The 25,752-nt window shown below is 35.3% G+C and overlaps 1 protein-coding gene across 2 annotated transcripts in view; it reads right to left on the bottom strand.

The window, feature by feature from the left end:
* Nucleotides 1-617: 617 nt before the first annotated feature.
* The window catches only part of LOC150109128 (rho GTPase-activating protein 20-like), a 166,334-nt gene continuing 141,199 nt past the window's right edge, over nucleotides 618-25,752 (bottom strand). For both annotated transcript variants that reach the window (XM_090411718.1, XM_090411719.1), the window contains exon 9: nucleotides 618-13,085. In XM_090411718.1, coding sequence (XP_090267844.1) covers nucleotides 13,023-13,085 — 63 coding nt within the window. In that variant the 3' untranslated portion in view covers nucleotides 618-13,022. The remainder of the gene's footprint in view (nucleotides 13,086-25,752) is intronic.

A 25,752-nucleotide genomic window follows, 5' to 3' on the forward strand; every position in this document is an offset into this window, starting at 1 on the left:
GTGTGTGTGTGTGTGTAGTATGTGTTTTCCCTCGATGACTCCCTGGAGATATCTCTTAATTATAATAATAAAAAAATAAAGTATATTTTGCAGTTTTGTTATTGATGCAAAGTGATTTTTAAATGTGGATAACTGAGTGATATTCTCAAAACACATACTCCAAATTTTTATGTGATTATCTCTTTATTTAAATATATAAAATAAAATAGCACATTATCATATCACTCAATATATGAGCTTAATAATAAGCCACACTATGAAATTCTCATCCTAAAAATAAAATGAGGTTGGCCTCCAAACTTCAAAACAATTGCCAAAATGTGCCTAGTTTAGAGCCTAAAAAGGCTTGAGTTTGATGAAAGGCAATGACCACTAAAATGGCATTAGGATTTGAAATCTCATTTAAGTAGAGAGAGGACACAAACCACCCTCTTTAATTTGAAAGCAAGAGAGGGATAAAGATAAAAGCATGATTAAGTAAAGGTTGTTATACAAAAAAAAAAAAAAATATATATATATATATATATATATATATGACTTTATTTACAAATTACATTAAATAATGTTAATGATAAAATATACCAAGTTTTCATAAATCTTGGAATTTCCTTCTAAAATGCATTTATATTCCTTTGTATTAATGGTTTCTGTTCTTTTTATATGTATCATAAGAGGTTATTTTAAGAGAAAAAATTATGTACAAGTGATAAACTAATACAAATATCAAAGATATTACTTCACGAGAACTGGAATGAATACACCTTGCCACATTAGGAAACCAAGACTTTTTTTTTTTTGCTGTTGCAAGTACACTGCATTAACACTATGTGAACATGTCTATTTATCAAGAATTTAGAAAGAATTAATAAGGAGCTATATAATATAATATTCTGTGCATCTGCACACCAATGGACATGCGACATTGGTAATAGAATTAAAATTAATAGTATTACCACTGATGCAGTGGCCCAAAGATGTAAACAGCAAAAGAATGTTGTATAGTGGGGCATTTCTTTCGATCTAATAGGATGAGCAATTTTCTCCAACAAATGTTCATGATTCAAAATGTGGTTGATGTTTTGTTTCAGTTCACACCTTGGTTTAATGCCTGCATTTCTCTTTGTTGATAAGTTTTTCTTCATCTTATCATTATATGACAGTGGTTACATTAAAAGAATATTTAACACATTTAATATTTTACTTATGGGAAGTTTAATTACATTAAATTTCCCATAAGTAACTATTACTAAAAGAATATCATTTAGTAATAGTTACTTATGGGAAACCTTAATAAATTTCTGATTATATATGCAAAGGCCAGATATTCCCTGCTAATCATATTCCTTTCAAAACTATCAAGATCTTGTTTTGAAATAACAGTAGTTCCACATTAAAGAATATCTTTATAGCAATAAAAATGCTCTTTATAACAATATAGCACAAGCGCTATATTGTTATAAAGAGCACTTTGTAGTTTTTCACAATTGTATATCTGCCAATGTGTTAGTTTTTTGTTGCTAATTGCAAAACAAATCGCAGACAATTTGTATTGCAAATTGTCTGCAATTTGCAACAAAGAAATTTAAAATAACATGAAACAAAATGTGTGCACTAACCTATGTTTAAGATTTTACTGTTTCAACTGTTCATTTGGATTTAAATCTTTATGTTTACTGCACTACTGGTAAATATTAAAATTCTCTCTAATGGATTGATTTTCTGAAGTTGTGTGTTAGATTTACTTTACAGTGCACTTTATGAAACAGCTTATTGTTTAATATAAGTAAAGACTAATAATAATAATAAACAAGATAGCAGCAAGTGGAGCATGATATAATAGTAACTTATTTTTTATGTGTGCACACAATGTTTTTTGTTCCACAGTAGAATGTTAGAAATATGAATCCTGCCACTGGTGGAAAATAGAACCAAAGTAAAGGCTGTGACAGCTGTATAATGTCTTATAATTGAATGTTTTCTCTGGCTATTTTGTAGGATTAAAAAACCTGAGTTTCTTAGACGAAAAAATTATGTCTAAGAAATCCGAGTTTCTTAGATATACATTTTTCTGTACATGAGACTAGCTGATTCACCCTCAGTTGAAAAACCCCTTCTCAGCATCTCCCCCCCCCCTCCCTCTCTCAGGTGGTGCTAGTGTCACAAGTGAACATAGTGGTAGATTTGAGCTGTGCTAAAAAGTTTTTTTAAATTACTGTATTATTATTATTCGTGACACCTTCAAGGAGTCCGAAGACTCACTGCGGGAAGACACCTACTGTACAACTCTTCCTCTCCACTACTACTACCAATCAACGCCATCTACTGCCCACCACCACAGCTAGTATTTTTTTGTCTGTAAATTGCGTGTGTTCTGAAGGGCCGATTTGTCTGTATGCAGGATGAAAAACCTGAGTTTCTGGGAGAAAAAACCCTGCTACCTCCGTATGAGATCGGCTAACTCACCTTCAATTGAAAATGTCCATATAGATTCCTCTCGTCATGATGAGAATCGAACTTAGGCCTTTTCCAATTGAAGGGCGCAACGTATCGTCGTTCTTCCAATTGCGCTACAGAGGCGCTTAAATTTATGTAACTTTTTATTGCAAATTGTGTTGCATTTTATCAGTTTGGATACAAGTGTCCTTCAGTAGTGTTGTTGTTAGAATTTTTTTGTTTATATTGTGTTTTGCTACTTGTTTGTTTGTACTACTTCTGCTTCTAAAGAAAGAAACGCACGTCGGCAACATGGAAGGCTTTGGTACGAAGATCTAGTTCTGTCTTGGATTTTTTTTCAGTGGACGCATTGCAAAAATTGTTATATGTATGTACTGAAAAATGTGAAAGATTTGTGGACTATTTGGGTAAATGAGAAAATGGAAAGCATTAACATATGTTAAAAGTGTCTTGATAGATTAGAGTGATTAGAAATGGGAGCAAGAGTCAGAAGTATAGTAGAAGAGCTTAAACAAGAGTTAGTGAAAATGAAAAGTGAAATGAAACATCTGGAAGAGGATATTAAACATCTAAAGAAGAGATTGGCTGATGAGAATGAGGGAGTTAGTAGTAAGAAGAAAGAATCAAAGGTTAGTCGTATATCATTGTATGGGGAACTCAATCATTACAGGTGTGTGATGACTAATAAAGTGTACAAAACATGCTTTGCTGGTGGAACAATGAAGCAAATAACAGATGCAATGCAGAAAAGGAAAAACTGGGCATCAACATTAGTGGTAGATGTGGGTACAAATTACTTAGTTGGGGGGAGGGGAATATTGATAGAGCTGAGAAAGTTATTGCTGCATGTAAAGAATAATAGTGTTGTTAGAAAGGTCATAGGCATGTTTGCCCAGATATGACGATAGCAAATTGAGAAGGAGAGCAGAGAAAATTAATAGTAAGATGTCTGAGTTGTGTGAGGCAAAGGGAGTTCAATTTGTAACTCTGTAGAGTGAATTTGAAGGAAAGTCAGAATGGTTTAAAGTTGATGGATTGCATTTGAATAGATTTTGTGTTGGACATTTAGAAAGCTATTGTTTTCTGAAAAGGCACAGAGTCAAGAACTTAATGTAGTAAATGATCAGAGCCTACTTGTGAAGCAGGATAGCATAACTAACCAGATTATATAGGAAGAGGATGGATATGAGATTGAAGATGTGGTTGCAGCAGCAGCAAAAGGTGATGGAATAAATAAAGATGAGGAGGATGAGACAGATAGGAATGGAAATCAAATTCAGGATCAGGAAAATGGAAGTGGTCAGACCGAAGAGACAGGTGTGGCATAGCAGCTAGAATAAAGAATGTTGGTGCTGGTAGAATGGCAAAGACATGGAGATGTTATGTTTGTACATAAATGTAAGGAGTATTCGAAACAAGAGAGCTGAGTTTGTTGCATTGACTGAGTCAGTATGCCCAAAGATAATTGGAATAAGTGAAACTTGGTTGTCTGAGGAGGATATGATGTCAGGAATATTAAATGGAAGGATAGAAATGTGAAAAGAGGAGGGGAGTGCTGTTAATGAATGCAGAGGAATTGTGTCCACAAAGTGTGGAAGCTGATAGTGCATGCACAGATTCTGAATCTGTGTGGTATGCAGTTGAAATTAACAGACTAGTATATCCGATAGGATGCTGTTATAGGCCAGGGAATGCAGAAAATATTGATTATGAAATGTTTAGACAAATTGTTGGACATGTAAAAAGAAGGTGATCTTTATGGGAGACTTTAATTATATGAATATAGAATGAAAAGAGGAGAGAGTGAGTTTGTTGAATTTCTGAGAGGCAAACATCTTAAGCAACATGTGACTGAAGCAACTAGAGGTTTTAATGTTTTGGATTTGGTGATAACTTCACAAGATGTAGTTGTTAATGAGGTATTGTACCACCAGCTGGTGAGAGTGATCATGAGGTACTTGTTTAGGAAGTGGTGAAACAAGAAAAGGTTATTGCCAAAAAAGTGATCACTTTTCTTTTATACATCTTCCACAACTTTTTATTTTTCTACAACTCCTTAATGATATTACTGATCCATCTAACTGCATATGATTCTGCTATTATCTTTATTCTGAGTATTTAGTTTGATAATGCTTTCTTCAAATAGATCTTGATCTGCCATGCACTGCTGATGTCTTTCCCCCCTCCAAATTCGTATACCGTAGCACTGTTCCAAGCTAACTCCTCAGTTTGTCAAAGCATGATGAGTAGTACAAAGCAGAGGCAAGTAGAGTGGTCATAATGTGAGGCTAAAGCTGATTATGAGGCAAAAGAGAATTTCAAAATTCTTTTGCTATGTGGCAGGTAAAAGGAAGAATGCTATAGATGGATGGCTTTATGAGTCCTGATGGTAGGAAGATAACAGAAACAAATTAAATAAGTTCAGTTTCTGAGTGACCATTTTATAAGATGTACCATCCAGGTATAGATATTCAAGTTCTAGTCATGACTGACTGGTGCGAGAAAGAGCCAGATAAAATGAAGGTGTTTACAATGCTACAGAACTTGAACACAGATATGGGCACAGGGTTAGGTGTGATATCAGCCCATAAATTACTAAGCTGGGAATAAGCAACTTCCCTCAGTTTTCAGAAGGTGCCCAGCAAAGTGGAAAGAAGGCAAAATAGTTTCACTGCCTAAAGAAGGCTTCAAGACTGAAGTAGCAAATTACAGGATACAATTATCCCAGGAGTGGTGATTAAGGTACTGGAAAAGTTGGTAAAAGGCTGAATTCAGGAATAGGTGGACAAAAATATGATACTCTGTTAGCCTTGGTTCTGTAAAAGACAGGTCTTGGCTTAGATTTTGTGAACGGTAGGTCTTGAGGTGGATAAAGGAAATGGCCAGAGGGTGATACTGCTGGACTTTGCAAAGGCATTCAATGGGATACCATATGAAAGGCTGTTACATAAACAGGAGCAAATGGGGATGGATATGAAGATGGTAATTTGGATAAGAGGGTAGCTGATATGCACAAAGAGTAGGGTATGAAGGGAAATGACTCCAGGAGGAGGATAATTAGTGGTATACCGTAGACTCAATACTTATGTTTTCCAATGATGCAAAGCTAGAAGAGTGACAGTCAGTGAAGATAATGTACAGATCCAATAGGATGACTTAGACTGGTAGTATGGACAAAGGATAAGGGGCTGCCAGCATAATGTGACTAAGCAAGGTTTGGGATGAAGAGAATACAAATTGTGTGATACATGGATGGAATTGGACTGCAGGAAACTGATGAGACCAGAGATTTTAGGGTGGTAGTGGAAAGGGAGTTAAAGCTTAGAAGATGCAGGCATATCCTGGGCATGTGACACATTAGGTTCCAGATCATCGTTGTATAAGCAAATCACTGCCCCCCCCCACGCACACACTTGTAGATGCATATAATGATTTAATAACATTTTCGATTGATGTGTGTGTGTAAATGATGGAAAAAAACATTACTTTATCAAAATTTTAGAATACTTTTTTACAAACAAAAACTTATTCTGAATAGCTTGGCTTAAGGAAATGTGGCAACTAGTTTGGTCATCAATCTACACCATTAAAAGTTTTTACATATCAACAAGTTTACGGATAACTGTATTACCTAGTGTAGCACTTTATCCTTATTTTTAACAACTGTATCAACAGTAGTGTGAGGTGAGTTTAGACTGAAGCTTCTCTCAGTATTCATTACACTATCATCACCAAATTTAATAATTTTAATTGTAGTATCTAATGCAATAGGTTTACACATCTTTTCAGTGGAAGCAACAGCATCCCTACTTTGAATTTTATCTGCCATTATTAACAATAATGAAATTAAAAAAATAGTCATGAACAGTTGATAATTCATAGCAAAACACCAAAACACAGATGTAGTGAGCAATGATGTTGTAAACAAACCAATGCTAACTGTACATCACTGATTCATGGGAGCATTATGTTACTAAAACACCACTGTATAAGTGGATATCATCATAAAGAAAAATGTTGTATGGTGGGATATTACTGTATATTGCAAAGATGGTCAAAATAATAGATCAGATGACTTGAATGTTGAAGAGCACAACATGAATAACAACTCCCTAACAAGCAGGGTTAGGGAGTTGTTATTCCCTTATATAACTGCATAGATGTATATATTTAATAAGATCACATTTGGGATTGCTGCATGCATAACTGGCTGCCTAAATCTCTTGGGAATCATGAAGTGGTGAAGAGGATCCAGAGGAAGGTGACAAAGATTGAGACAGGTCTACAGAATGCTCCTTATGAGGAACAGACTGAAGGTCAATGAGTTACAAAGACTAGTGGATAGATGAAAAAGAAGGGACATGATAGAAACACATGTTATTAAAGGGATTTTATAGGAGTTATGCAAAAGAGACTTTTCAGTATGGTTTCAAGGGATCATCCCTAGAAACTGTAAATGGCTAGCAGGCAGTGACATAGCTATGGGTGGGGGGGGGGTCCGCTCCGGGCAGCACTTTGCGTTTAAGAAATCTTGCCATACTGTCTATAGAACAGCAACTGAGTGGTAGACTTTGACAATGTCATCAACAATTTTGCTAACGAAAAAGCAAAAAAAAATAACATTTTAGAATGTTGGAATTAAAGTTTTACTTCAAAAATAAACATAGTGTTTTTAATTTATTTCCTTATATGTAGTTTTAACTTTTTGTAGTATTTTTGGTGTGTATTGGGAGGGACGGCAAACTCGGGGACTATCCCGGGCAGCAAAAGCTCTAGCTACACTACTGCTAGCAGGTGTTAGGACTAGATTTTATTTTATTTTATTTTTTTTTTTTGCTTGGAGGGTTGTGAATGAGTGGAATGTATTGCCAGAGGAGGTTGTGTAATTATAAAATCACATGTGTACCACAGTAGAAAATGATTTATTGTACAAATATTTTGTCTTACATATAAGACATCTTAATGTGGGTGAAGAATGACAGTAAGGAATTTGAACATAAAGAAACAATAGAGTACATACATTAAATTAGAATCCCTCTATACATGCAGTCACATGTTCATTAAGTTGAAACTATGGAGCTGAAAATAATTAAAAATAAAATAAAATTTATTAAAATACAACCTATTTAATACAGTTGATAACAATTTCTTGAGCTTAAGGGATGGTAAGGCAGTAATTACAATTAAAATCTGGTCAATGAAGCAGGATTTCAGCACTTCCTTGGAATAAATGTTAATATTTATTTTATACATATAACTACGCAATAGTTTGGAGCTTTCCCAATGGATCCTGTTTTCAGTTCTATATTATTCCAGAGAGTTCTGGCTTATCTCACCAGATTTTTGTGGCATGATAAGCCAGATGTGGTTTTGATGTGCAGAAATACATGCATTGACTAATCTTCCTGTTTGTTTGTTATAAGACAAATTGCACAAAAATGGCACTTAGTATGCATCAGGTAGCATCGTTGGTACAAGTTGAAGAGGGTAAAGGATTGTGAATTTGGTTGATGAGTCTGAAGTTAATCATAGATTTGTACTTTTTCATAATTTTTTGTTGTTGTGGGTTGTATCCATTTAGCGAAGCTGTTTGTTTGATAGTTTCCAATTCTTGCTTAAGCAGTCCCTCAGAGAAACAAATTTTGTGTGTGCTCTAAATATTAAGGATTTTATGATATGGTAAACTTCTAACTTAAACTTCTGTTTTCAAATGAATATGTGTATGTCCAGAAAGGAAATTTCTCTTCACCCCCCCCCCCCTTTCCCAATGTAAATTTAACTAAAGTATGTCAATTATTGATTTTTTGGAGAATGGAGTTCTGGCTCTGTGTGATTTCAAATTACAAACATGTCATCTATGTATAGTAGCCAAATAAATGTTGTTTGGTCAAGAGCAAAGATTCTTTCTTCCAAGTGTTCTGGATAGAGGTTTGCTACCTTAGGTGATAGCAGTTAGCCCATTGTAGTTTTTTCCACTTGTTGGTAAAGGTGATCCTTCCACGTGAGGTACCAGATATGTTTATGCATTTTAACAGGTCCACAATATCTGATGGAAATTCTTGGGAAGCACCAAGAAGCACTTGGGCTAGAAATCCTATTGTTTAGGTATGAGGAATATTTGTGAAAAGGGAAGCAATTATATCTGAAGATGTCAGTTTAACTGTCTTTGTATTTTTGTGAGAAATTCTGTGTAAATTTTTTTTTATCAAAGAAGATGAGTGGCCAAGAAATCTTGAGATTTGGTAAGTAGTTGCCTATGAAATCCACAACATGTTTGAGTGGACAATTACGTTTAATATTGGTGTAGCGTACATTCAGGGATGTAAATTGTTCTGTGCATGTGTGTATGGAGGGGGGATGCTTGCATGGTAGGTTCTGAGGTTTTTAATAGTTTCTTTATCTATGGATGGCAATAACTTATTAAATTTGACTTTTGGTAGGATCCCTACTAATCTGGGAATATGTATTCTAATCCTACAAGAGTAATTTTATTTTACTTTCACTGTATTTGGAATCTAAGACTTGGTGCTTCCTATGTCAGCTTTTGTGATAACTATGTTGTCATTTCAAACAAATTCCCTATATGGACTTTTTCTTTTATTCAAATTTCTTACTGTTGTTTTTCACTCACACCAATAATGCCTTATGATACATAAGGTGAAATATTTGTTCAATAAATAATTTTTTACTATAGTACACATGTGATTTTATAATTACAGAAACTCCACATATACAAGAAAGAGGAGACTGTGCATGGTGTTAGTGTAGGTCTCCAGCAATGAATCTGAAATTTTGGAAATGCTTACAAAAATAATTTTGAAACATTCATTTTCATCTAGAATCAAATTGAACATAAAAAATAATCTTTTAATTAGATTTACAGAGTGCCATTACAATGTGTTTCGTTCTCAAAGCTATGAGAAAAGCTTCATTTATAATGCAAGACCCAAGTAGAGTTTTCAAACATATAGATAATTATTTACATAAAAATAATGTAAGCTATCTTGGATAAATATATTAAAAGTTCCATTCATCAGCTTTTTTTGTCCTAAATGCTTAAGAATGGTGTTTGCACTGTAAAACTTTACCCCCCCCCCCCACACACACACTCTTTAAAAAAATTAAAATATTGAAACACTGATTCATTTTGCTCTCATAATTATGGTTAATGAATGCTGTTTATACATTTACATCCACTCCTTGATAAGAAAAATTAGGTTATTTATCTAGCCTAAGCCATGATGGTGAATTATTACAAGTTTGTGTCAACCAAAAACAAAAATAAGGAACTCTTTTCCAGCTCATGTCTTAAAATAGTATAAATCACTTATGTTAAATGACTGAAATTGAACAGGGAGGAAAAAAAAGTGTTTGATGTAAGGAGGTGAAAAAATTATATTCTTATATGATTTGAACTTTTTTTAGTTAGTTTAGTTAGAACTTTTTAGGAAGAATGATGAGACACTACATCCTTTGATTGTAAAAAAAAACATCTGATTCTTGTCTGATGAGATGAACCTTTATATGGGTATTTTCAATTGAAGATGAGTTAGCCAGTTTTGAACAGAGGTAGCAGGGCTTCTTCTTCCAGAAACTTGGGTTTTTTATCCTTTATATGACAAATTGGCCACAGGAAACACACACACACAGTAGGCAAAAATACTGTTAGTGGGTAGTAGATGGTAAATAGTGATGCAGTGTATTGGAGGATTACATAGTGCAGATGGCCGTTTGGTGTTGGTATCCTCACCCACACCAAGCAATGAAAATGAATTACCAGACATTTACAAACATCTATGCCTTGATTCACACACATACTGTTTGTTGGAGAGTACAGGCACTATCCACTTAGCCAAACAGCATGGATTTCAATGGTTAAAAAAATAGTGGAATTCTATTGAGCATTCCTTTCTTTAGTCAATACATTAAAAAAAACAAGAATCTTATCAGATTCCTATGCCTTATTTTGCAATAAATTATAATTCATATTTCATAATGCAGTCAGTATATGAATTACACAGTAATCAAATTAAACAACGTGCTTTTGATTTCTGGCATCCATTATGACTGAATGTTGGGTTGATGTTCACTGCTTTTTCTCCAATTTACCGTTTTAATCTATTTATTGTAAAAATAAAGTTGGTTAAACCAAGATTTGACTACTTCTGTATAAGAATAGAAATGCAAGTAGATGCATCAGGAAAATAACTTGAATGGATAAATTACATGAAAAAATAAGGGAAATCAGCCAGAGAAGACGTTTTCTCACACACACTCACCACAGTTAACAGGCAAAAATACTACTAATGGGCAGTATATGATGCAGTCTCTTATCACAGAATTTCGCACAAATTTCATAGATATCTTCACTATGAGTTGAGTGGAATATAAGCTTGTACATAAAGAACAGAAAATTGTACAATGTGATATTAAATCATGGGATTCAGTATGGAAATAACTCGATAACACTAATGTCTCAGTGAGTGTGATATTTAAAATAAATTAGCTAATGAGCAGAGAGTTATGGAGCACATCTTTTCATAAAGAGAATAAACATAATCGCACCTATTAAGCAGCAATGATGCAATTGAAGTTTACTATGTTTTGGAATGCTCCCTATGTAATCAAAAACTGAAACATGAAAAATTTCTTCCTTTGGCAAGAGGCAAGCTTCTCCAATTAGTTTTCAGTGTTTACAAGGTTTATTGTTTCAGTGATTTATTCTACTTTTGGCCAATCTAGAAGTTCTGCTACTTTTGTTGCAAAGAACAGAAAAATGCACCAATGCACTAACCTGAACAGTCTGTACTCACAAAACATGCTATCTCCCAAGGACAGTTCTCAGGAAAGAAATGTTCCAGTGCAAGAGTACAATGGAGAGATCATAATAGGTCTGATGAATTATATTTATTCCCTTGGAGAATTGTTCTTGACTCTGCTTGTCACATTTAATATTGATAAGCAGTCAAGGATGGATTAATGGTAATAAATTTAGATAATACTAAATAATTTAAATCATTTTAGTATTATCTAAATCCTACTGAAGTTATCGCACAGAAATCTAACCACTGTTGTTCTAACGAATCTCATAATCTGATATTGTACTATTGAATTTTCTGTTGTGTGCATGTGTTCATGCATGCACTTATGTTCCAATTGGTTCATACTGACAATATCTATAAAACGTGTGAAAATTCTATGATATTAAATAATTATTTTTTCCCATAAGTTATCCATGTCAATTATTTGCCTTGACGGCAATTACATACTAAATCTTTACAGTCCTAAACCTTCAACAGTCCACGAAAATATTGCCTCGAATTCTTCCATTTAAAAAGACTATTGCATCATCTAGACTAGTGTAAAGCATTTGGAAGTAGTAGAGGGGGTAAATCATTATAACTGATAGTGTCACATGATGCATAGTGGCCTGTCATATATTAGTTATAGGCTACTTTGCAGAACCTTTTATTATTAGGAAAACACTGACAAATCAGTGTCATCAAAAGAAAGTTTTTGATGACAAAGACTGATACTAATAGTCTTTCTATATAAAGACTATTAGTAAAGAGGAAATGGATATAATTTATGTTTCTATGTAATTCGATGGCACAACTAATATTGTCTCATGTGTCATAGGTTCACAGGACTGGGTTATTAATGAGTCAACGTTTTTGTTTACTTCTTTCAATGTGAAGGAAAGGGATTTTTTGCAGGATCACTGACAATGTGCAGGTTGGTGTTGTGGTCCTGCCACAAATTAAATTTTGCAAAAAAAGGATATTTTTATTAGGCAATGGTCACAACCATTTCAAAAAAAGTCTATAGTGCAAGTCTCAGGAACATACAATCTGAATATGCTGGGGATGCCACTGATCAATTCCATTTCATCACTGTATATTCAGATAAACCATAAAGTGAAAGAAAACAGTGCCAGTTTAGGTGCAATATAAAGAAATAAAATATAAGTTCTACAAGCTTCAGAGCTTTTAATACTTAATATTCATATGTTCTGGTTACCATGACATCATCCCTTGGCATTACTGTTAGAACTGCTGATTAGGTTTAGACCTCCCCCCCCCCATCCCACCTCTTTTCTTTCTCTCCCTCACACACACAAAATCTTAACTCTGGATTACTTTTATTTGAGAGCAGGAAGGAGATGAAATCAAACTAGACAATTTTGGAAAAACAGGGAAGCAGGAACCTAATTTTCTCTTGTTAGATGTGTTAAAAAGGTATTGCAAATCTGCTAATACTGTATCATATTTTAGATTTGTGAAGTTTAGAAACTATTTATTTAGAAAACTTTGATTTTAGAGTTTAGATGTATCTATACCAGGCCAAAAAATAAATCTGAAGTTACATATTTAAAGCATGTTGATGATCTTGGTTTTGTGTGCCAGCACTCTTTTCAAAGATGTAGTAAATGAAACTAATTGCCTATGTGAATACTTTCCTTGGAAGACAAGAATTCTCTCAAATCTACACAGAACATGACATGAGAAAGAAAAATTAAAAACAGAATATCCTGCACACGGAATTTTTCTTTCACTGTTATAGTAATATTAATGGTCTAGTGTTTCTGTGGATGTCTTTAGCAACCAATCTTCTTTTCTTGTTTGGGATAACTAGAACAAAAAAAGTGAAACAAATCATCAATAAACAGGATATGGAAGAATAATTTCAACAGTAATTAGGTATAACTAGACTAAAGGATATAGATTAGCATGCAAAATTTTTCTAGAGGTCCTTGAACAATGGCACATTAGTGGAAAAATGACATCAATGTTTCTTTAATATAAGTTTAACAAGAACAAATATCAAGAGTTAGAATAAATAATATATTACAAACACAAAAAACTATATTCTTGTTTTACTCATAGAATGAGAGCTCTATTTGAGCTCACCTAGAATGTGAATTTTTTGACCTGGCCTTTTCACTTTATCCAATCAAATTTAAGACATTCAAGTTGAATATCATATATTCTATCGTCTTTCAACATTTTGGATTTTTAATGGTTTTTCTACCTTTGGTATTGAAGTATGATCATGACTACTTTCCAGCTTCATGTATTTCATACCACTATTTTACTATAGTTCGTCCAAATGAAGGCTTTCAAATCGTTCCTGATACCACCTTCAGTTTTATACATTTTTAAATTTTATCCATCAGCCCAATGATTGGTTACCAATTGTGTTTACTAATTTATTTATAATGTCAGAAGCATTGCAAATAAAGGTAAGCTCTTAGCATTGGTAAATACTATGGGATGAAATATTATTGGCATTAATGTTACCTAGTTAACAGAAAAATACATGCTGAGAGAACAGAATGTGATGGTTAGAATGTATTCAAGGAGGAAGGTAGAAACACAAGAACAGAAATGGTAAATGAATACTGCTAATAATTTCAGGTAGATTAAATCCAAATAGAATAGAAATCTCAATTAGCAGTTGTAGTATGAGTAATGCAGGCAAAGGTTTTGAGGATGTTTAGTGTGAAATATGAAGTTAACAGGACAAAATACATCACTGGATGCTGCTGCTACTACAGATCAGGGTCATCTGAAAAGGACTTTGTACTGCATACAGATAAACCTTATGTATGATACAAGGACTAACATTATGTGAATTCTAATTACTGAAATACAGACTAGAAAGTAGGAAATGGAAGGGACTCAGTGCAAGAAAATTGGATCTAGTGACAACATTTGATAATCTCTTTCTGTAAATGAGGTGACTTACACCTCCAAATAGTTAGAGCGATCATGCAGTTTAGCTTGAGAAGTGGCATCTCATGTGAGGACTAATGAGGAGGCAGTTGTGAAAGTACATACATTTGTATGTACTTTCACAAAAGGTACATACAAATACTTTTTGTGAAACTCTGGTTTTCAAAAATGCCAGTTTCACAAAAAGAAATGTTGTGGATATAACATCAGGAGAAGATGAGTAATGACCAGGTTTAGGAGCAAAGCAGTAGCACTAGGAGAGTGAGAGACAAGGCAAGAAAGGCAAAATCAGACACCAAAAAAGAAGTTTGTTGAGCAGCACAAGGAAAATCCAAGAGAATTTCTCTATGCAAGTAAAAGGAAGAGCTAACATAGAGAGGAAAAAAAAACTCATGGAGGTAACTGAAGTAGATGAAATATCTGAATTACTAAGTGATCACTTTGCAAGGGTATATCATCTAGATGAAGATATTGCAGGAAAATGCAATATGATAGGAAAATGTCAAAGGCATTTGATATAGTTGGTGGGATAGAATGCAGAGGATATAATATTTTCTGGGAGGATAGAGAAAAAATAATCAGGAGGGAAGAGAATTGATAACTGATGAATTGCCGTCAAAAATAAGTTCAGCTTGAGGTCAGTGAAAATAGTGCATTTGAAGCCATCTGATGTGAAATAGAAGCCAACTGGACAAAACAGAGTTCATTGCTGCAATAGATGCACACAGTAGGCATTGACAAATAAGCTAAATGAGTGGAGAGTGAGTAATTATTATGGGGCACTTCAACTATGGGATAATTACTTGAGGAATCATGTGATGAAAGGTACCCAGGGTTTGATTGTACTAGATACCAATAACTGCATCAGAGGATTTGTCTAACTCACATTGTCACTAACTGGCAAGAATAATCATGTTGTCCTGGGAAGTGGCTAAAGTGTGGAATTTTCAGTTAAGATGGGATATATGTGGAATTACAGTGCTAATGACAAACTCAAAAAATTGCTTGTCAGAATACCATGGCATGAGAAACTACAAGAAACTATGCTGACAGTGCATGAGAGATGGTAAATTGTGGAATTTTCAGTAAAGGGAGTTTTATGTGTGGAAATACAGGGCTTGATAAGTATGAAAAACTCAGGAGATTGCTTGGTTGAATGCCAAGACATCAGAAACTACAAGGGTTGGATGTTGACAGTACTTGGGAGATGGTAAGGGAGTGTTTGAGGGAAGTAATAAGTAGAGTACATACCTTGAGTCAGGAGGATAAATGAATGATCCTAATGTAGGATTATTGATCATTTAATCAATGATCCTAATGTAGGTATAATTCCAGTGTTCCTACAGTGGAATTATACCTAGCTAATATTTTCAAGAAGGTTAGCTGGTTAAGTGCCCTGAATAAATGACGTTTTCACTTATCATACTTTTAGCTTTGCATGCTATGCCTACTTCATCTAGTATTAACAAACCATCACATTAATTAGATTAATGTGATAGTTTGAACTCATAAGGTTTAATAGAATGAATACAGCATATATAAATAATTAAACACAAGTTTAATTATTTATATATGCTGTATTCATTCCTTTATATCTTAAAGTAAAAATCTAGTCCTGACACCTGCTGTTATGTGTGAACCTAATTTTGTCTTTACAAAAAATTATAGATGAGAAATTTTTAAGTCTCCTTTCCACTATTACATAAATCTTATCTATAACATTCAACAGGTTTCAGGATCCTCTATAATTTTCATATGTGGTTTTATTTCACTTTTTATAGATGGTACTATTAATGCTGTATTCATATAATCCAGAATTCAATTATGTAATGCAGACACTATAAAACTTTTATACATCTTGTGTTTTAAAATATCTGATCAAATGTATAGCTTCTCCATAGTGTCACTGGATGAACAATGTGACATGCCCTTCAGGTAGAAAAAGACTTGTTTCAATTTTTTCATTAGTTCATTCAATTGTTTCATTAATCTCAATTAGGATTTTCAACTAAATGTAAATTAGCAGTTCTCATAAGGTGGCAGGAGAGTTTTTCTTAATGTCATCTTGTTTTTTTTTTTTTTTTTCTTGTAGGGAACAGGCAAATTACCAAGAGTACACAAACAATTAAGAGGCAGAAATATATTTGAGGGCAAATTAGTGGACTAGAATACAAGGGGGGGGGGTGCTGAAAAGTTCTGATAAACACCTAGAACAAAAATTATATTAAAGCAACTGATATAACCAGAAGAAAGAACATATCTTAAAACCCTTGACCCCCCCCCCCCCATGTTTCATCGAATTGTAATATTTTGTTCTTTTCTTTTAGGATATATAAGAAGACACAGAGGTTTTGAAGAATTTGAGGCCAAAGAGGTGTGGGCCATCATCAAGTTTTTGTGCTGCAAGAAAAGTCCACAACTGAGATTCACCAAACTTTGCATGAGACTAGGGGACTGCGCCCCAGTATATCCAACAGCTGGCAGATGGGTGAACAAGTTTAAAACTAGGCATTCTGAGACAACAGGATGCCCCCCGCCCCAGGTCAGGAAGACATTCCACAGTGATCACACCTGAAAATATCGATACAGTGCATGCCATAATCCTGGATGACAGACGAATACCAGCCAAAAACATTGCAAAGACTCTGGGGATATCCAGGGAATGAGTTGGGGGGGGGGGGGTTATTATCCACCAATATCTGGATAAGCAGATGCTCCCAGCAAAGTGGGTCCAAATGTTTGAATGCCAACCAAAAGAGAGAATGTATGCTGCCATCTCAAAGAATTTGTCATTTTGAGAAATCAGGTGCACATTTTTTTGCTCGTATTGTGACTGTTTATGAAACAAGGCTTTATCATTATGATCTAGAGACCAAACAACAGCAATGGAGTGGAGACAGAAAGGTGTGCCATGGCTAAAGAGGTTCCAAACCCAGAAGTCAGCAGGGAAGGTTCTTGCCATTGTCTTTTGGGATATGGATGGTGTAATCCTTACCAAGTGCCTCAAAAAAAAAGTGAAACTGCTACAGCAGCAGCAGTGTATTTACTAGCTGTTGAAGGAAATGAAGGACATACTAAAGGAAAAACACTGCAGGAGACTAAGCAGAGGCATGTTGCTTTTGCAGGACAATGTACCTGCTCACACTGCTCATGAAACTCAACAGACATTACACAACTTGGGCTTTCAATGTCTGTCTCACCCACCCTATTCACCAGACCTAGCCCCACCTGACTTTTTTCTATTCCCAACTTTAAAGAAATGCTTGAAAGGAGTACAAAATTTACCGCAGATGATGAAATTATATCTGCAGCTGAGGACTGGTTTGCAACAAGAGAAAGGCTTTTTTCTCAGAGGAGTGCAAATTACGCAGCAGCATTGTAACAAGCATATAACTTCGTGGGGAATATGCAGAATAATGTATAAGTTACATGGTTCTATCACAACTTTTCAGCACACCCTCACACATTATGTTGAAGCGGCTAAACAATCATGAGAAGATAAGAAGATTATAGAAAGATAATAGAAGATTATCTTCTATTATCTGGCAAAGCTGGTAAAATGTAGTAAATTTATATGGTAGATTAGTGTGATGTTGTGTGGTATTATTATCTGTCAAGACTTCAATATTATCAGAGCTTACATTTCTTTTTTCTAAGACACTTTTTATTCCACCAATTCACCTAGATCTTGGTATTCCTCTGGATCTTTTTCCTATCATCCTGACAAGGAACATTTGTTTTGCTAACATTTCCTCCTTTATTCTGTTTAAGTGACCATACCACCAGTGATTAGCGCTGCTAACACATTCCTTAATGCTAGCAATGTCAAGATCTTTCCTAACATTCTCATTTTTAATGTTATACCTCCACTGATACCATCTGTTCACTTCCCTAACCTTACTCAGAACTCTATTATCTGTGGTCTCCAGTCTCTGATCAAGCATTTTATTTATAATCCAGCTCTCAGATCCATATGTTAAAACTAGTTTGAACACTATCTTGTACACAGCTAGTTTAGTGTTTTGACTAATTTCTCTCTTATTCCATATAAATTTATTTAATCGACTTTCTACCATACCTTTCTTTCTTTCTACCATAATTTTTATCGATTCTGCTGTCTATTTCGATATTTAATTTGTAATCCTCACTAAAAATTGTGCCTAAATTAGCTCAAATATTTTACTTGCTTTATATTTCATTCAGAATATAAATTCAGAATGCAGTTAATGTCTTCAATATTTCCGCATATTTTCATTGTCTTTGTATTTTTTATTGTTGATTTTCATACCAAATTCACCACAGCAGTTAGCAGTTATTTAGAAGTATAATTATTTATTTATTTATCGCATGGCATGTACACATGGTTAAAAGACAATAAGATAAAATACACATGAATGTAGATAAGATACACATATCTTATCTATATTCATATATCTATATCATATATGATAATATAAATAAAAAGTAAAACATCTACATTCAGACAAAATACAAATATGAAATTTATGACAAGCATCAGACAGAAGATTAATCATATTTTAACATTTAGGTTTTTTAATCCAATTGATCACCCCTGGGGATAGGTCAAAGATATCCTTAAAGTCACCTGGATATGCTCACATTCCTATACTATATGGCGAATGGTTTAGGTCTCAGCTATGCAGGGACAGTGGGGATTTGGTATCTTAACCCAATTTGAAAGTAAGTCTCCACCGTCGTCCATATATTCCTGGGCAGGTCAAATCCAGATGGTTTTTGGAAAATGTTTATGTAATTATGAACTTTAGGTGATACTGCTTGGGACCACAGTACATCCCACCTATTCACCATACTGTCATTCTGGCTAAGAAGATTATGGGCGGTTTTTATGGCAGGTCTTCTGGATTTTAGTCTATTAGATAAAGCATCTGGAATAAATTCATGTATTGGGAGGTTTTGGTTATTTAAAATTCTTTTATACAGGGTGTCTTAAAAAAAAATGTATACACACTTCCACAGCTGATAACTCACTTAATTTTTTTATTTTGCAGGTTTAATGGATTTCAAATAATGGCTGAAACCAGAACTAAGCTTTGAGGAAAGAAAATTTATCCTAAAATGCTACTGGAAGTATGAAAACGTAGTGGAAGTGCAAAGACACTTTAGAAGAGAATTTCAAAGAGATCCACCTACGAGACTTACTATCACTCGAATTAGAGATAAATTTGAAGAAGATGGAACTGTTCAATATGTTCATAAGCAACATTCAGGAAGACCACGAACAGCTATGAAGCCCGCAACAGAGTTCAAGAAAATCTGTGCGACAAGCGTCTCATGAGATAGGTGTATCAAAATCAAGTGTCCGTCGCATGTTGAAGCGCAGTCATTAGAAAAGTTACATTTCAAGAAGAGTACACATTCTCAATGAAGATGATCCAGATAGGAGAATGCAGTTTTGTGAGTGGTACTTGAAAAAATTAGAGGAAGATGCACAATTTCCAAGACGAATTGTGTGGAGTGATGAGGTCACATTTAAATTAAATGGGTCAATTAACCGGCACAATTGCACTTACTGGGCACCTGAGAATCTGCATGTTATGGAGGAACATAATGTAAATTTACCAGGAGTGACGGTGTGGTGCGGCTTATCAGCACGCGGATTAATTGGACCATTCTTTTTCGATGGTACTGTAACTGGTGCCAATTACTCGAACTTGCTGCATGAAGCTGTCATGCCACGTATTCAAGAGGACTTTGAGGACGAGGACTTTTATTTTCAACAAGATGGGCACCCCTCACACTACTATAGAGATGTGAGGGCCTATCTTGATGAGACTCTACCCAACAGATGGATTGGAAGAAGAGGTTCTGTAGAATATCCCCCGCATTTGCCAGACCTCATACCAATGGACTTCTTATGGGGATTTATCAAGGATAAAGTTTACACTTCAAAACTGGCAACAGTCGACGACTTGAAAGCAGCAATCAAAAGAGAATGCGCCCAGCTACAAGACGAAATGATTCTCAGTGTTTGCAATTCCATTGCTGCACATTATCAGCGGTGCCTGGACCAGAACGGTCATCAATTTGAATACAGACGTTGAGGGATGAAAAGTACTTTTATGTAGTGTACTTTACAATGTGAAAGTTAACTGTATTATAATAAGTACTAACTTTATGATCATTCAAAATGTGTATACATTTTTTTGATACACCCTGTATTCACGAAGCAAGGCTTCCTGTCATCGCAGTTCCAGAGGAGCAATATGGCTCAAAGTGGAGAGGCATTGTAAGAGTGTACTCCTAATACAACCCATTATTAAATGCATAGTGGAATTAAGTTGTGCATCTAGTTTATTGACATGGTAACTATTGAGCCAGAGGGGAGCACCATACTCTGCTGCACTGTAAACTAGTCCCATGGCGGTGCACTGCAGAGGTGTGGCACTTGAGCCCCATATAGTACCACAAAGCTACTGAACTATATTATTTCTGGTGGGAACTTTAGCAGCAACATTAATGATATGCTGTATATAAGACAGAGTTCTATCCAGAGTTAAATATTTAGTGGATGCAATGTCTAAATGTATACCACGGGTGAGAAGGTTAAATAAGTTAGGTGTGAGATGGATGAATAAAGAGATTAAGCTTGCAATACAGAGAAAAAGGGCATTGTGGAGGCAGCATAAGAGAAGCGGAAGTAACCAATTTCATGAGTTCTACAAAGACCAGGCAAGGAGAGTGACTTGGTTGGTGAGAGTAGCTAAAGAGAGGTATGAACAGCAGTTAGCTAATGAAGCTAAAAAGAATCCTAGGGAGTTCTTTTGATATGTAGCCAGCAAAAGAAAGAATGATTATGGAAGGATGACATTGATTGGAGGAAATGGTATAAAGACAGCTGTTGCAGAATGTGTGGTGGAGATACTTAATGAGCAGTTCATAAAGATCTTTCAATCTTGTGAATGTGACTTCATGGAGAGATTAAGAGCAGTTGATGATGGGGAGGAAAGACTGACTGTAAGTGAGCAAGAGGTGTTTGGGGAGTTGAGTAAACTAGATGTAAATAAGGCTGTGGGACTTGATAATATATCACCGCGTATTCTGAAGGAATGTGCCAGAGAGTTGACACCTGCCTTGACATATTTTTTTAATACGAGTCTTGCACTTGGTCAAGTCCCTAAAGAGTGGAAGGAAGGCAAGATTGTGCCACTTCATAAAGGAGGTGATCGAACTCAAGCATCAAACTATAGGCCTATCTGTGTGTCAGGTGTTGTGGTTAAGTTTTTGGAGAAGCTTGTGAGAACTAGGATCCAGAGTTGGGTTGACAACAATGGTATAATCTTTGATGGACAGCATGGATTTGCTAAAGGGAGGTCGTGTTTTAGTAATCTACTTACTTATTACAATAAAGTGACTGCTTCCTTGGACAGAGGAGAAGGATACACAGTAATATACTTGGATTTTGCAAAAGCTTTTGATAGAGTACCTCATAATAAGTTGACAGTCAAACTAGAGCAGATGGGGTTGGATATTAGATTAGTGCATTGGATTGGAGACTGGCTATCTGATAGGTATCAACAAGTTGTGTATGGGGGTGCAATATCCAGGAAAAGGAAAGTCACTAGTGGAGTGCCTCAGGGATCTGTTTTAGGGCCATTACTATTTAACTTGTATATTAATGATATTGGCGAAGATTTGGATGGAGATATTCAGTTGTTTGCAGATGATGCAAAGTTGGGACGAACCATAAAGAGTAGTGAAGATGTTGTGGCCTTGCAAGAAGACTTGAATAAATTGAGTGATTGGGCAAGCAAATGGGGATGCGAGTTCAATGTTCCAAAATGTAAGGTTTTAAAATTTGGAAAACAAATATGGGATGCAGAATTTATGCTTGGTGAGAATATATTGTTGGAAGTAGAGGAAATAAGAGATCTGGGAGTGATAGTGGATAAGGATCTAAAATTTAGGGGACACATCGCCAAAATTGTGAAGACAACACAAAGACTTCTGGGAATGATGAGGAGGACACTGACGTGTAGAAGTAGGGAGATTCTTGTTCCATTGTATAAGGCTTTGATTAGGCCACACATGGACTACTGTGCCCAGATTTGGTCACCTGGTTTTCAGAAGGATGAAGAGATGTTGGAAAGGGTCCAAAGGCGACTGACTAAGGTAGTTTCTGACCTCTGGAATGTCGAGTATGAGGAAAGATTGAAAAGATGTAATTTGCAGAGTCTAGTGGAGAGAAGGAAGAGGGGAGATATGATAGAGACCTACAAGTTGGTAAGGGGTTGTTATAGGATCAATGGTGGAGAAGTTCTACAGAGAATAGTGGGAGATCAGGGGAGAACCAGAGGTCATCCCTGGAAACTGTATAAAGAGGGTGTGAGTAGGGGAGTGAGAGGCAGGTTTTTTTCGTGCAGAGTTGTGAATGATTGGAATGCCTTGCCTGAGAGTGTGGTGTCTGCAAGGAGTTTGAATGTGTTTAAGACCCGGTATGATGAGATGTGTGCGAGATAAAAGGACCTCCTAGATGAGTCTTTGACTCCATGAGGTCTTGTTTAATAATAATAATAATAATATGCTGTTTATAAGACAGAGTTCTATCCAGAGTTATTCCCAAATATTTAGGTGTCTGATTAAACGAAATTAATGTTCCACCATATATCTCTGGTTTTTGATTTACAAGTCTGTTATTGAGGTGAAAGCAAGAGCATTCGGTTTTACCAGAATTTGGTATTAATCTCCATTTTTTATAGAACTGCCATAAAGCCGACAGATCATTTGTCAATATTTCTTCAGTTCTTTTTATAGACTTGTCGCTGATTGCCAAAGCTAGATCATCTGCATAAGCAAACTTCTTGCTGGCTGTTTCAGGAATATCTGCAATGTAAAGACTAAAAAGCAGTGGTGAGAGCACCGAGCCCTGAGGTAATCCATTCTTAAGCACTCTCTGTTTACTGATGCTTCCTCCGGTGACTACCCTGAAATATCGATCACATAGTAATTTGTTTAGGAGATGACCCAATATTTTACATGGGATGACCTTAAGAAATTTATATATGAGTCTCTCCCTCCAAACAGTATCGTAAGCCGCTGTTAGGTCAATAAAGACTGCAGTAGTTTTCAGGCATCTTTGAAATCCTGCTTCAATGTAGGTTGTTAAGCTGAGAACTTGATCTGTGCAACTGCGATCTCTTCTGAACCCCCACTTGTTCTATTGGAGCACGTTCCAAAATTTTCTCACTGATCCTATTCAATATTAGTCTCTCCAACAATTTGTAGGATTTGTATGATTTTTGTCCTTTTAAATTCTTTAGGAATGCAGTCACTTTCAAGTATATCATTAAAGAACTTATCCAGCCACAATCTTTCATATACGGTCCACAGTGTATCAGGAATTCATTATAAATATTTTATAATATTTATAATGAATTCGTGTTTATAATGAAGCCTTTAGTTCGTGTTTTACCTCTTTAGTATGTTCTTTATCTAATGGAGCTCTATCTGATTTGGATCGACAAAAAGGAGATTTCTTTGGTACAGAGGGGCTTGAACCCAAGCTTTTCTACTAGAATGTTTGAAATCTATGTTTTCAGTTATTTGAATTCACTTTTCCCTACGAGCAGCATTGAGACTATGGAGCAGTTCTTCTCCTATCTCGGGATCCTTACTTTCAAGGAATTCCCAATACAGGGATTTGCTTTTATTGGTCCATCCAGGCATGTATTATTTTCGGTAGCCTCAAGGAATGTGTATTTTTGCCACCGCTATGACTACTCCAGTGAACTGTGTATAGAAGTATAATGTCATCTGCATAAAGGAAACAGCCTAGAATACTTAGAATACAGAAATTCCTCTTTAATTCTCATATTCACTTTTAATTTTCTTTTTTTTTATAGACTAACTGTGAGAGCTTTATTCCAAATCATCTAGAATACAACCAGACGATCTGGCTAATATTCAGTCAGAGCATTTATGACTGAATATTAGCAGCCTTTCCAGATTTCAGGTTTGTAATGGCTTTTTCTACTTGAAGTATTAATGCTATTCTGATTGTATTCCATGTGAATATTTTCAACCACTGTTCTGTCACTTCTTGTTTCACTTAGCAATCTTTCCAAGTAATTAACTCCAGACATCAAGAATATCTTTCAATCTTGATTATCTCCGATTCCTTTCACAGTACTCTTCCTCCTTGAAGCTTCTTCAATAGTTGCTAGAATATTTGCTACCATCATAATATTTGTCATCTGTATTCTTACCAAAGCTTCATTTACACATAGCTGCTTAGTTCTTACATTTTTCTGTATTCTCTCATAGCATCTGCCGATTTACTTGCTAGGAACTTTTGATATGCTTTTCTGTTTTCCATGACTACTTCTTTAACTTCTTGTACCAACGAGTTCCAATTTTTCAATCCTTGCAACCAACTTCTTCCCTAGTTGAATTAATGTTTCCTTCAGAGTTTAACACTGAAACTCTGAGGTTTGGTTCTGTTTTCAAACTCTTTTATTTTTCATATTGGTATCATTCACTTCCAAAAGCTGCTTGACTAATTATTTTAAAAGCTTTCGTATATATTTTTCTTTTTGATATTTATTTTTATCCTGGTTAAACTAAGTAATGATCATTTCCAAGTATGGAGCAGTACCATGGCAAAGAAGCTACAAAAGAAGAATGCAAATTGTGCATAGAATAGCCAGGATGTGTTTGAAGGAGGCAGTATCACATCACATACTAAGAGTTGGAGGATAAACTAAGTGGGAGTTAAATGGATGAGTAGGAATATTACTATTACTATTATTACTATTATTATGGGCAACTCCAGGGAGTCATTAGACTCATCGAGGGAGGCCCCAAATCATATTCATCACAACTATTTGACATTCATACAGTATCTATCATACCTCGCCTTAAACTCATTCACTGTCACAGCATCCACCACAGACTCAGGGAGCACATTCCACTCATTCACTACTCTAAAAGTAAAGAACCCAGCTCTAACACCTTTACTAACCACACTTTTGCCCAGTTTCCATGGATGTCCCCTAGTCCTCCCACAACCAGCCCTGTTCTCAAAAATATCTTCTGAATTAATTTTATAGAAACCCTTCAGTAATTTGAATGTCTCAATCATATCTCCCCTCCTCCACCTATCAACCAATTTTTGCAACCCACAAATCCTCAACCTGTTCTCATACGGTTCATTCCACAGACCTGCTATCATCTTGGTCACTCGCCTCTGGATCCTCTCCACCTCCTCCCCATCAAGAAGAAACCTAGGTGACCAAATCTGAGCACAGTAGTCTAGATGGGGTCTTATCAAGGCTTGATACAGAGGAACAATAACCTGCTTGTCTCTGCTTGTCAACGTATTCTTCAGCAACCAAGTGATTTGATGAGCTGATTTGGCCACTTTTGCAATGTGTCCCCTAAATATAAAGCAGGAGCTGCAAAAATATTGCAGAGTGTGTATAAAGAAAAAAGTGATCAGCATACTCATAGGCAATACAAAGCACATGCAAGAAAGGAAGCTAGCATTGGTAAGTAGGATTAAATCAGATAATAGTAAAAAAAAATC

This window comes from Typopeltis vanoorti, chromosome 2, assembly GCF_054136105.1.
Source record: "Typopeltis vanoorti isolate ZY-2024b chromosome 2, IOZ_Tvanoo_1.0, whole genome shotgun sequence".
NCBI lineage: Eukaryota > Metazoa > Arthropoda > Arachnida > Uropygi > Thelyphonidae > Typopeltis > Typopeltis vanoorti.